Source organism: Sebastes umbrosus, chromosome 5 (genome assembly GCF_015220745.1).
Source record: "Sebastes umbrosus isolate fSebUmb1 chromosome 5, fSebUmb1.pri, whole genome shotgun sequence".
Classification (NCBI taxonomy): Eukaryota; Metazoa; Chordata; class Actinopteri; order Perciformes; family Sebastidae; genus Sebastes; species Sebastes umbrosus.
The window spans coordinates 14,051,821-14,063,946 of NC_051273.1; the positions used below are offsets into that span (position 1 = coordinate 14,051,821).

Genomic DNA, 12,126 nt, shown 5'->3' on the forward strand with positions numbered 1-12,126 from the left:
ATCTATCTATCTATCTATCTATTTGCAGTGATGTTTTTCCCAGCAGGTGGTTGTATGATGCTGAACTACAAGCGCTGAAACGGTAAAGAACTCCACTTCCCATGATGCGCTGCGGTCATGTAGGTGAAGGAAGCTAAACCGTTGAAGAGGGGCTAGTTGAGCTTTTACTTGATTAAATCTTGATTTTATCACATGAATATCGCCTTTTATGAATCAGTAAAACATCTCAGTGATTAGAAAAGTTATCCAAAGTACGCCTTAAACTCGGACGTGTTGTTGTTGTCAAGAAAGAATCATCTAAAATAAGGTAAATGTTAAATGTTGTATTAGCAAACCCAGCTAACTATCCCTGTTAGCTTAATGTGAGAGAGGAAGAGGCAGCGGTTCACTAGGAGCTATTATGTAATTTAATGTTGTGTGTAACGCTATTTTTGCTGTTTTTAATGCAGCTAACGTGAGTTTTGGGTCGTTATTTCCACACATTACTGTCTGTAATAGATGTATAGTAGTAATGTTAGCTTTGTTTTGGTCTTTAGCTGTGTTTTCATGTGTTTTCATGTGTTTTAATGAACTGTTTTGCTTGTTATTGCAGTGACTGCCAAAGAGAAATGATGATGTTTGAGCTGCCAACCCACTAAGTTCTCCAGGAGAAGACATCTGATGAAAAATTACTGCAACTTTACAGATTGTAAGAGACTCATTTAGCCTCTTATGTTAGTTTGATTAGTGTTTAAATGGGCTCAATAATAATAATAATAATAATAATAATTGGACTTTTATAGAGCCTTTCAGAAACCCAAGGATGCTTTACAAAGGGGGCACACAAAATCATACTAATAAATAACACAGAGGAGAAGCTATAGCTAAGTAATTAAAAGAGTGATGTGTAGGAAGAGTCAGCTGAGATCATAGGCCTTGATGAACAGGTGGTGCTTGAGGTGTGTTTTGAAAGCACAAGCTTCTTTTAGTCACCAACAGTCTGTGTCCACAGCATGGTTTCTGTTTGAAAGTAACCACAGCTTATGTGGTCAAGTAGTTTATAATAGTAATAATAGTAATAATAATAATACATTTATTTATATAGCACTTCTCAAAACAGATGTTACAACGTGCTTCACAAGACAATAAAAGCAGATAAATAAAGTAAAAAAATATGGTAACCGCTAAAACAGAACATCACAGAACATATCAATAATAATAGAAGTGGTGAAATGCTAGGACAAGTTGATAAAACAAATATACCGCATATATAAATTTACATAAATGTACACATGATGTTTGAGCTGCCGACCCACTAAAGTTACCTCGAAGAGAAAACATCTGAAGTAAAAATTACTGCAACTTTACAGATTGTAAGATACTCATTAAGCCTCTTATGTTAGTTTGATTAGTGTTTAAATGGTCTCAATGAAAGCTCAAGCTTCCTGTAGTCACCACCAGCAGTCTGTGTCCACAGCATGGTTTCTGTTTGAAAGTAACCACAGTTTATGTGGTCAAGTAGTTTATAATAATAATAATAATAATAATAATAATAAATGTATTTACATAGCATTTCTCAAAACATATGTTACAAAGTGCTTCATGAGACAATAAAATCAGATAAATAAAGTTAAAAAAATATATATTTTTTTGTATTTATTATTTTATTTAAAAGTGACCATGTACAGTTTTAAACATAAATGTCACCATTTGATGCACCGTACCAGATTATAGCTTTAAGCTAATTCACATCTTAGTCCCTTGGCAGGTCAGAACAAAGAAACATACTACGGTCATTCAAGAAAGATCATACAAAATGCACAATACACAGCTACACACAATAGCACGTCACAAAGTATGCTTGTCAAGTAAAAGCAAGTCATGAAGACCATGGAATAAAGATCAGTGAGTACAGAGCTGAGCAGCTTTCAACAGACGTTTTAAGTTGGTTTTGAAAATGCTGATAGAGCTGCAGCTCCTCACATCGTCAGACAGGGTGTTACACTGATTTATGGTAATATGGGGATATGGTAACTGCTAAAACAGAACATATCAATAGTAATAGAAGTGGTGAAATGGTAGGACAAGTTGATAAAACAAATATACCGTATATATACATAAATGTACACATGCGTCCAGAAACGGATGTATACATACATATATTTATACCCAGTCTTATACTTATAGGAATGCTATCCTAAAAAAAAAACGTTTTCAAAAGTTTTTTCAAAGTGGATACAGAGTTAGATGATCGTATCTCGATAGGAAGTGCATTCCAGAGTTTGGGAGCCCTGAAAGCAAAAGCCTAATCGCCTCTCGTCACAAAATTGGACCTGGAAACAGCAAGAAGTAGCTGATCAGATGATCTCAGACCACGTACAGGCCTATAGGGTGTTAAGAGATCCATTATGTTTTCTGGGGTCAGACCAAGTTGTGCTTTAAAAGTGAGTAATAAAAGCAGAGTAGCTGTTATAACCCCTCAGACCCTTTGTTAGCGTCATCATTAACGCATGTTTTTGTGACCAAACACTCATAACCTCTCAAAATCCAACTTACTGGACATATGTTTTTTTAAAGATACCAAACATGCCAGTCTGAATTACAGGTAAATGTGTGTATAAAATGATGCACAACCTTATATTACATGTATTGAAGTTTTTGTACGTGTACAATATATCTTAAATTTGAAGATTTTACTGCTGGAGCAAGCAAGTTCAGCAAAAACAATGTATTAAATGTTCATGTATAACCTATGGAAATGTGTTTTACCTGTTTATTTTTATTTTATTTATTTTTATTTAACCTTTATTTAACCAGGTATTACTCATTGAGATTAAGAATCTCTTTTGCAAGAGAGACCTGGCCGAGACAGCAGCATTTAAACATACATTAAAGTTTCAGACGCCACAACATAAAACAAATGCAAAATAAATACATAGCATAATATCATACAAAACACATTAAAATCAAGTGTTTGAAGCCAACGTTAAAGTGAAAATATTCAGAAACACAGACAGCTCCCGATTTATGAAGTTATTTTACATTATTATTATTATTATTATATTATTTTTACATTTTGTGGGGAATATTGAGACCATTTGTTTTAAGTTACTGCATGTTATATTGCCTGTTTTGTAGGGCTTAAGAGAAAGTAGCAACAAGCATGGCTCCTAACAGTATCGAGTGCCCGGTAGTAGTAAGGACAGAAGAAATGAATTCAATTTATTATTATATAGCGTCAAATCATAACAGAAGTTATCTCAAGACGCTTTTCATATAGAGCAGGTCTAGACCATACTCTATAATTTAGAGACCCAACAAGAGATCCCCCGTGAGCATGCAGGCTTAAGCGACAGTGGCAAGAAAAAACTCCCCTTTAACGGGTAGAAACCTTGGGCAGAACCAGGCTCTGGGTGGCCGGCCGGCCATCTGCCTCGACCACATCATCGGCACTCACAGATAAAGGGTCTTTCTATCGTTGATGAAGAAAGATAATTTGTTTGTTCTGTTTAGTAGGGCTGCAACTAACAATTATTTTCATTGTTGATTAATCTGTCATTTATTTTCTCGGTTGATCGATTAGTTGTTTGGTCTATAAATATCAATCAGTGTTTCCCAAAGCCCAAGATGACATCCTCAAATGTCTTGTTTTGTCCACAACTCAAATATATTTAGTTTACTGTCATAGAGGAGTAAAGAAACTAAAAAATATTCACATTTAAGAAGCTGGAATCAGAGAATTTTTCTTTAAAAAGAAATAACTCAAACTGATTAATAGATTATCAAAATAGTTGGCGATTAATTTAATAGTTGACAACTAATCAATTAATCATTGAAGCTCTAGTTGGGTTGAAGTTGCTACATGTTGTAATGCCTCTTTTTGATGTGATGATTTTTATTGTATCTATTTATTCTCCTTTTTTTCTTTTTACAGCCGGCATGGAAGACAAGGCAAATGGCTCTGTTGACACCAAAAGGTATCTTTTACAATTAGTGTCAGACATTATTTATTGAAAGCTTTGAAAGAATGTGTTCTATAGCTGCATTCACTGTGACCCCACAGCCCAGTGGAGAACGGCCAGCTGCCGGACCCTGCCAACTGGGGGGTCGCCGATGTCGTCAATTACTTTAAAGCAACAGGGTTCGAGGAGCAAGCCACGGCTTTCCAGGATCAGGTTGGAGTTTTCCTCCTGCTCCAAATTCCCATCACATGATGAACACAAAACTAGGGTGTCAGTCAAACATTTCTCTCTCTGCCTGACAGGAAATCGATGGGAAGTCCCTGCTCCTGATGACGCGTAACGACGTCCTGACGGGGCTGTCGATAAAGCTCGGCCCTGCGCTGAAAATCTACGAGTATCACGTGAAGCCGCTGCAAACCCAGCACCTGAAGAGCAACACCTCGTAGCACCGCTGGCTATTCCAGCGCCCAGCTCAGTGACAATCATCGTGTCAAGAAGACCCCAGGTTAGCTGCCACTTGACAAAGACTCCTCTGGCCACAGTGGCACCTTAACAGAATTTGAATGCTGTATGTTTTTATAAGCGTGAACCCCAAAAAATGGGTTGCACATGGAGTCCAATCAGCTGTCTACCCTTTCAGCCATTCTTTTTCTGCTACTTGAGATGTGTATTTTTTTGTGTGTTTTATTTAAAAGAAGGAAATTCGGGGCGAATACTGTGCAAGTATGATTTGTGTGTGTGTGTTTGTGAGTGTGTGTGCAAAGTGAATTAACCCATGTTGGTTTAAAAAAAAAAGTATTTGTATATAAGATGATATAAAGTTAAAAACGGTGTATGTTGTCGTACCTGAACACTTTGATACATGCAGAAAATTATTCTGGTGCATCCCGTTTTGCCCTAAAATCACTTTTTATGCTCTAAACTGTGCAACTGAGTCCATGAAACGTCCTTAGCATGTAACAATGAAGCATTTTGTTTTTCCCAGAAAAAGGAGCCAACTGAAAGCCTCTTTGTTCCTACATCTGTACCTGCATTATCTAGGCCCGAGGCTCTCATATGAAAATATTTATGTGTATTTGTTCTTCTTATGATCCTACCTGTGGTGCTTTCAGAATTGTCGCAAAGACAACTGTATTGAAGTGAGTATGACCAATGTATATGTGCAACATAACACTGGATTTTGAATATCTGAATCAAAGATTTGCAATAAATGGTGCTCTTTTCTCACAAAAGAACAATATTAGTTTATGAATTTATTGATTTATTTCATTTTATTACACGACTGTGTTGAATACTCGATTCTGATTGGTCAATCACAGCGTTTTACAATCTGTTATTTCTTCATAGCAGGCCGTTGCTATGTATAACAGACCGTTGCTATGGACGCAGTTCTGATGTAGAACTCTGGTGGACCGTTTTTGTGTTAAATTATAAGTAAGTAGCTGTGTAATAAGCAGGATAATGTACAGCCAGCGGGTCACTGTTGTGAAATAAACCCCTTCAGGGCGATGCCTGTTGGGGTTTATTTCACAACAATGTCCGGTTCGCTGTACATTATCCCTTACTTATTTACTTACACAAGAAGCTTGAGTCATATCTGGGAAATCTTGAGTTGTAATTCTGCCAAAAAAATATTTAAAGGTTCATTTTCGTTCTCATAACTTTATTAGATTTACATGATATTTGATTGAGATTTCTATTAAGTAGCTTATTCAGATTGTCGATCACAGCAGCAGCATTTCCTGGATGTGTTGGTGCTAGGGCCGGGCAATATGAAGATATACAGTATATCGTCAAAACGATATAAAATGTCTATTGTATATATTTTTCTATATTGTTTCTATTGCGATATAGGCTAGGCCTATATTTATTTTTTATTTTCTCTATTATTTCACTTAAAACTGTTGCCCATTTGGCACTCAAGTTCTTAAAATAAGAAAATACTCTGTACTTTTCAGTTGTCAGGTGTATCCAGAAATAGGCTTTACCATGTGGTTATTTCATATAGACCATTTATTTATTGAATTACCAGAAAAACATGCTATATTGTGATATATATCGTTATCGAGATATGAAATGATCTATATCGGGATAGAAGATTTTAGCACAGCCCTAGGTGGTGCCTTCACAGCTTGGCTCGCTGTTTCCTGCGTACTGTCCCTGTGATGTTGCCTGAAGGGTTATCCGAGGCAAGAAGAACCTGCGAGGGTAAAAAATACACATCAGTAACCGAACTATGTTGACTAATCAACTTGAAAGATTAGTTGTAATAACAGAACTTACTTCGCCTTTGTTCGCGAGGCCCATTTTTGTCATGTCTATGATGAAGTAATGCACGTTGGGCATGACCATCTCTATTTCGTCAACCTGAAAGACACAATACAGTTTTTCTGAATGAGCTTATTGTGCGTGTGGCCTAATAATTGCTATAACTACAACAGCTTTTACCTGGAGGTTTGCTTATAAATCTTATGATGTAAAATGTGGACTCACCTCAGGAACTCTATCCAGGACCATAACCTGTGTTTCATAAAGGGTCTTCTGCACAGAGGGTGAGAACTCTCCACAGTCGTAGGGGCCAGCAAACTTCTCAATAATCGTCTCCTTCACACACTTCCTATGAGAACGTGATGCGATGATTGTTAGATTTTTGTCTCATTCATTCGAAACAGGAGATTTTCCTTCTATTTTGTGTTCATAACTTCATAATTTGTCCTCCTCTTTGGTAGATAAAGTTGCCATCATGGATACCTACAACTAAGATGATTAGTGAATGCAGTGTCCCCCTTCATAAACAGGTAATTACCATGCAGCATCAAAGTCGACATCCTGGGTCTTGTTGTAGCGCCACCTAGAGTAAACAGAGGTGCAGAAACACCTGTCCTTGGTCTCTTGCAGAGTAGTGAAGCGGTCTTTGTGGAAACCCTCAAAACCAGACTGGGTGGTTTTCAGCACTTTCATGTTCTTCACCCCGCTGTGAACCACCGGGACGCCTGGGGCAAAGAGTCGGTGAGAATGCGGTCACCAGGAACATCAGGAAACATTTTGACAGTTAAACAGAACAGAAACGAGACAATAGGCGGCGTCACACTGTACTCAAATACAAAAAGGAGCCCATCACACGCCTGTCAAGTGCTTAGCTATAGTTGTGGATCCCTAAGTTAACAATATTTACACCACAGAGGCTGGCGTTCCCAGGCCAGATGAGATATATGTAATCTCTCCAGCGTGTTCTGGGTCTACCCCAGAACCTCTTACCAGTTGTCCGTGCACGGAAAACCTCCAAAGTGAGGCGTCCAGGAGGCATCCTGATCAGATGCCCGAACCACCTCAGCTGGCCGCTTTTGACGCGAAGGAGCAGCTATTTATCAGCTATTTATCTATTTATCTATTTATCTATTTATCTATTTATTTATTTATCTATTTATCTATCTATTTATGTTTTACTTTTATACTTTTACTTGAGTAAAGTTTTGAACAGAGTATTTCTACACTGTGGTATTGCTTCTTTTATACTTGAGTTAATGAATACTCTGTGTATGTCTTCCACCACTGCTGAGAACACATTTTTATACCCAAATGAGCTTTATTCTATTGTAGAGAATAAAGCTCATTTGGGTATAAAAAAGAAAACAAACATTCTGTGGGTCCACAAAATCAGTCTCCCATTCATTGCCTATGGAGCAGCTACAGACTTTATACCCTATGATGTCACAAGTTTGAGACCTACTTCTCTGGGTTCTGGGTTTGAGAGAGAGGAGCTCTTGTTCACAAATATTGATTGAACTTCCCTAGGCCATGGTAATAACATATTGGAATTCTTCATTTATGTGGTGTTCTCCTTTAAAACTGGACACAGATGAGACCATTGCATCCATTACCGCACATCATTTTTCACATGTATACTAACTACTGACCTAGTGAAGCCTTGGCTTTTAATGAATCCCTTATATTGGTGTTGCAGTGGAATTATGTGCTTCACTTCAATGACCCTGTCTGGTGTTATGTATTGTGTAGATGACATATTGTGTCTTTGTCGAGGTTTTGTGTTTTGTCTTTGTTTATGGTGGTAAACCAGTTTTTCCTCTATGCAGATTAAGTTGATCCTGTCCGATCCAACAGGATAACACCAACTGATCTCAGCCTAGATCAGGTATGTGCCCTGCTCAAACTTTACAATCATGGTTTCTACAGAAGCACATGGGCTATTAGAGATTGAACTCCTTCCCATAGGATTTTAACACCTCTCAAAAGCATACATTTTCATCTACATTGTGTGTGTGGTTGTGCTTACCATTGAGATTCTGTTCAACATCACAGAAGCGACAAGCTTCTGGGCTGGAGATAAATGCATGAACATGCTCTACTCCATTCTGCGAAAATAACGACAAGCTGGGTGAAAAATCACGTTTGAATTTAATGTGTACTTCATCTATGGTGTTGCTTAAATAGTTAAAATGAAGGACACACATAGTAGGAAAAGCACAACTGTGTATCATTTGTTCCACTTGTGCTTTTCCCGTTGTGACCAGTAAAATGTTAATCAAAAAGAAAAACTCCTCTGAGTTTTACCTTCTCCAACCTTCTCCATGGAGCCTCCTCCATGTTAACTTTGACCCTCAGGACATGGTTGTAAGTGGTCAGGAAATGATGACAGATATCCAGGGAAAACTGCTCGATGGTCTTTACCTGAGCAGGTGAGTAGAGCATAAAAAACAGAGTGACAGGCTGTAAGTAAAACCATCTAAAAAAAAAAAAAAAGTCTCATAAATAAATAGGAACAAAAGTCCTAACTGGACAAACTGGTTTGTTAACCCTTGTTTTTATTTGATCAGTGTGTGTTTGAGCTGCAGGTTACCAGCGGTCACTTGTGTCGGTATAGTGAGGTAAAAGAGTGACCACAGTAGGAGTCTCCCAGTTGAACAAAGGACGATCCCTTTAAAGTTAATCATTATTTTTCATGCACTGGTTAGTTTTAAGATTTTGGGTTGTTTTGCTTCCGTAACATGTCTCCTTTCAGGCTGGTGAAAAGAAAACATGCAAAATACACATTTATGTGTTTATTTTACTGCAATTTGTCTATTTGTGTTTTATAGATGTCTCCGAAATTCACCAAAAGTTAGCATTAGATAATGCCTCATTTGCATATTTCAACATAAACATTTAAAAAATACAAGAAAATTGTTGCCTTAATGTAAATAATCAACTGGGGGCGTTTCATGGTGATATCTATTAGTTAACATTTTTACCCCTATTCCACTGTAGTGTCTTCAAAATGTAGTGGATTTTACAATCCATATCTTTAAAGGCTGTTTTCTCAAATGTATTTGTTTCTCAAACTCTGAGCTGGAAATCTCCACTTCAGTAGCACCTACATACACCAAACTTTCCAGTATCATTTCTATCTGTATTCCGAATGTTTTTACAAAGGGGTTTGTTCATATATCATTCATAGCTTGATTTATAGAACATTTTATCCCTAAATACATGGTGAAAATAGTTTGGTTTTTTTATAGCTGTTGACAGTATTTTCTGACTCTACTTTACTATAATATCATTCTCTCTGGTTTAAATGCTCCAGCTTGTACAAAACACTGTAGCACTGATTCTGAATGGCCCTGAACGTTTAACCATATAACTCCAGTTGTGGCCTCCCTACACTGGTTTCCAGTCTACTGTAATGGTCCTAAATGGTCCTTACAACATATAAAATGGTGCATAACCTGCTAAGATTTTTTTTCTGTTCTCTCGTCAGAGAACTCGGAGAGCTCAAGAACGTTTGGCCCGTAAAACATATGGCAATATTGTATATAATATTCAAAATACACAATCAGGTTTAGACTTTTAGATGACGACAACAACCCTCCGGTATTCCTTAGGGCTGCCCCCTCTTAGTCGATTAGTCGACTAATTGGTCGTTTTGCAGCCATAGTATTTCTAACTCATTAGGATTACGTCCTGAATCAAGTTAGGTTTTTTATAAATATGCAACACAGTCTTTTTATACAATTCATTAAAACGTGATGACTTGCAGAGTCAGGTCTTTAACACATTTACCCTTTCAGTCCTAACATCCCTCCGTTACTTTCTGTGGATGGACGTTGTTGTCTATGAAGTGATAAAAGTGTTGTGATGAGGAGAAAGTGGACGGGGTGGTGGTGACCTACCCCCTTGAGTTTGGCCAGGGCGTGGACGGTGTTCTTGCAGGTGTCGGTGGGGATGATGTCCGAGTTGTCTCCAGCTAGATAATCCTTGCGTGATCTGAGTGTGAGCTCCACGTCGGCTTTCAGCTCGATGATGTAGTGGCGGCTGCCCTCTCTCCTGATCACCAGCAACTTCACGGAGTTCTTGCCGTAGCCTGTTCGAACAAACTCCACATTCTGCTCACACAGAGGAACACGTTACTGACATGTTGCAGTTCAGCAGCTCCCAGTGATGTAAACAGGTGTTTTGTGCCATAAGTAGATATTTTGCTGGTATTTTAAACTGTGAATTGACTTCATCTGATGCATGTGTAACGTGTAGTGTTGGGAGACACTACAGGCAAAAGTTGGTTTTCAAGCTCTGGTCAATTTCAGACTAGTGGAAAGAAAACGTCCAAAATACACATGTAGGTGTTTATTTTACTACTTTGTCAATTTGCGTCCGTAGATTTCTCCTTAATTCACCAAAGGTTAGTATAAGATAATGCCTCATTTGCATATTTAAACATAAAATTTAAAAAAAGTCTGTAGTCTGTGTCAACACTTTTCATCATAAAGACTTATCTGTTAATCTGATATGGTCACCTATTAGAGTTTCTATGAGTGTGTTACATGTACTAACATCCTTTCATGTGAGACTGGTCCCTGATTGGTTGCTTAAGCTTGATTATTTTCCACATTCCAACTTTCATTCATCCGTGTCAGGTATTAATAAAACTACTCTAGTAAACTAGATTTTGTCTCATTTTATTTCAGTTCCATATTCAGATAATCTGCCCAAATACATTTTCTCTAGATCCGTAACATGCAAGCTTGATGATGGTCAAATACACATTGGAATATTCTTTTTATCTCATAAAATATTTGTAAAATGTGAAAATATTTGCATGAATGAGCAGGAAAAACGTAGTAAAAGGAAATACGCAATTATGTTGTTAGTAGGGCTGTCAAAGTTAAGTCTTTAACACATTAATGCAAGTTGCGATTTTTAGGTTGTAGCAGGCTCAGTTTTGAAGCTAGAGTGAAGATACTGATATCATATTAAACTAGAAAACATAAGGAATCCATTGCTGCCAACCATGTTATATCCATGCCATGTCTAGCTTGTCATAAAGGAGGCTAAATAACGCTGGTTTGTTCGGCAGACCACATTTGGCCCCCCGGCTGTTGACCCCAAAAGTGAGATAAACTCCAGTGCTGAATGATTTAAGGTATCCTCTGAAAGTAAAAAAATAAATCTTGTTCTGTCTTTTAGATGATTTTTTGTTATGTATAACATAATGAATAGTTACCTTATCTGAAGCTGCTGCCATGGTATCTTCCTTTCCTTTACCTGCTGTCTGTCTGTCTCCACCGATCGAGGACGATTTTGTGGAGAGGGTGGTGCTACCTTTTTTTCTGCCATTGGAAGTCACGTAAGGTGGAGTTCAACCCATTCTACCTGTTATACCAGTACGTGTAATAACACTTTGGGGCATGCACATGTACACACAAACACACACACTCTTGCTTTATTATATGCACATGTAGGATCAAAGAGGAAACCCAAAGTACACTATATAAATAAATACAGATCTGTTTGTTGTGTTGTATTCTGACCCGCCTGTTGAACTCTCCACTCTGTTGTGTGGAAAACTCTCTCATAGTTCCTGTCAGTCAGGTTTCATTTGGGAACTTAATAGCTGAGACATCTTTCACAGACATGAAAAACATGCCACATAAGTCAGTAATAAGAACAACTTTTGGGTTGCCAGGTTGTGAAAAAACAATGGTAGTAAGTAAGTGAGCGTGAATGGTTGTCCAGGGTACCCCCTGCGAACCTGAATAGGATAAGCAGTTAAAGATAATGGATGGATGGTATGTGATGAGTTTGCATTGTCTTTCTTCATAGCTAGATTGTCAACCAGGTTTAGCTTTAGGTAAACCAACAGCCAGTCGCTCCTTTCATGACTTCTGCATAAAGTTTGGCCGGCTGTTGGTAT

The 12,126-nt window shown here is 37.8% G+C and overlaps 2 protein-coding genes across 3 annotated transcripts; one reads left to right on the plus strand and one right to left on the minus strand.

The window, feature by feature from the left end:
* The first annotated feature begins 98 nt into the window (after window positions 1-98).
* samd13 (sterile alpha motif domain containing 13) lies at window positions 99-5,184 on the plus strand. 2 transcript variants are annotated; one of them, XM_037771127.1, is made up of 5 exons: window positions 99-307; window positions 593-688; window positions 3,914-3,956; window positions 4,043-4,154; window positions 4,244-5,184. In XM_037771127.1, the coding sequence occupies exons 2-5, from the start codon at window positions 661-663 to the stop codon at window positions 4,385-4,387; spliced, it is 327 nt and encodes a 108-aa protein (XP_037627055.1). In that variant the 5' UTR covers window positions 99-307; window positions 593-660; the 3' UTR covers window positions 4,388-5,184. The 2 variants fall into 2 exon arrangements, with proteins under 2 accessions (XP_037627055.1, XP_037627056.1); XM_037771128.1 differs by lacking the exon at window positions 99-307 and adding an exon at window positions 378-454.
* Window positions 5,185-5,936: 752 nt separating this feature from the next.
* Window positions 5,937-11,598, minus strand: uox (urate oxidase). The gene is made up of 8 exons (XM_037770911.1): window positions 11,437-11,598; window positions 10,109-10,321; window positions 8,514-8,630; window positions 8,236-8,314; window positions 6,748-6,934; window positions 6,435-6,558; window positions 6,225-6,308; window positions 5,937-6,141 (listed from the first exon to the last, which is right to left on the minus strand). Exons 1-8 carry the CDS (start codon window positions 11,455-11,457, stop codon window positions 6,067-6,069), a joined length of 900 nt encoding a protein of 299 aa, XP_037626839.1. The 5' UTR covers window positions 11,458-11,598; the 3' UTR covers window positions 5,937-6,066.
* Between the last annotated feature and the right edge of the window lie 528 nt (window positions 11,599-12,126).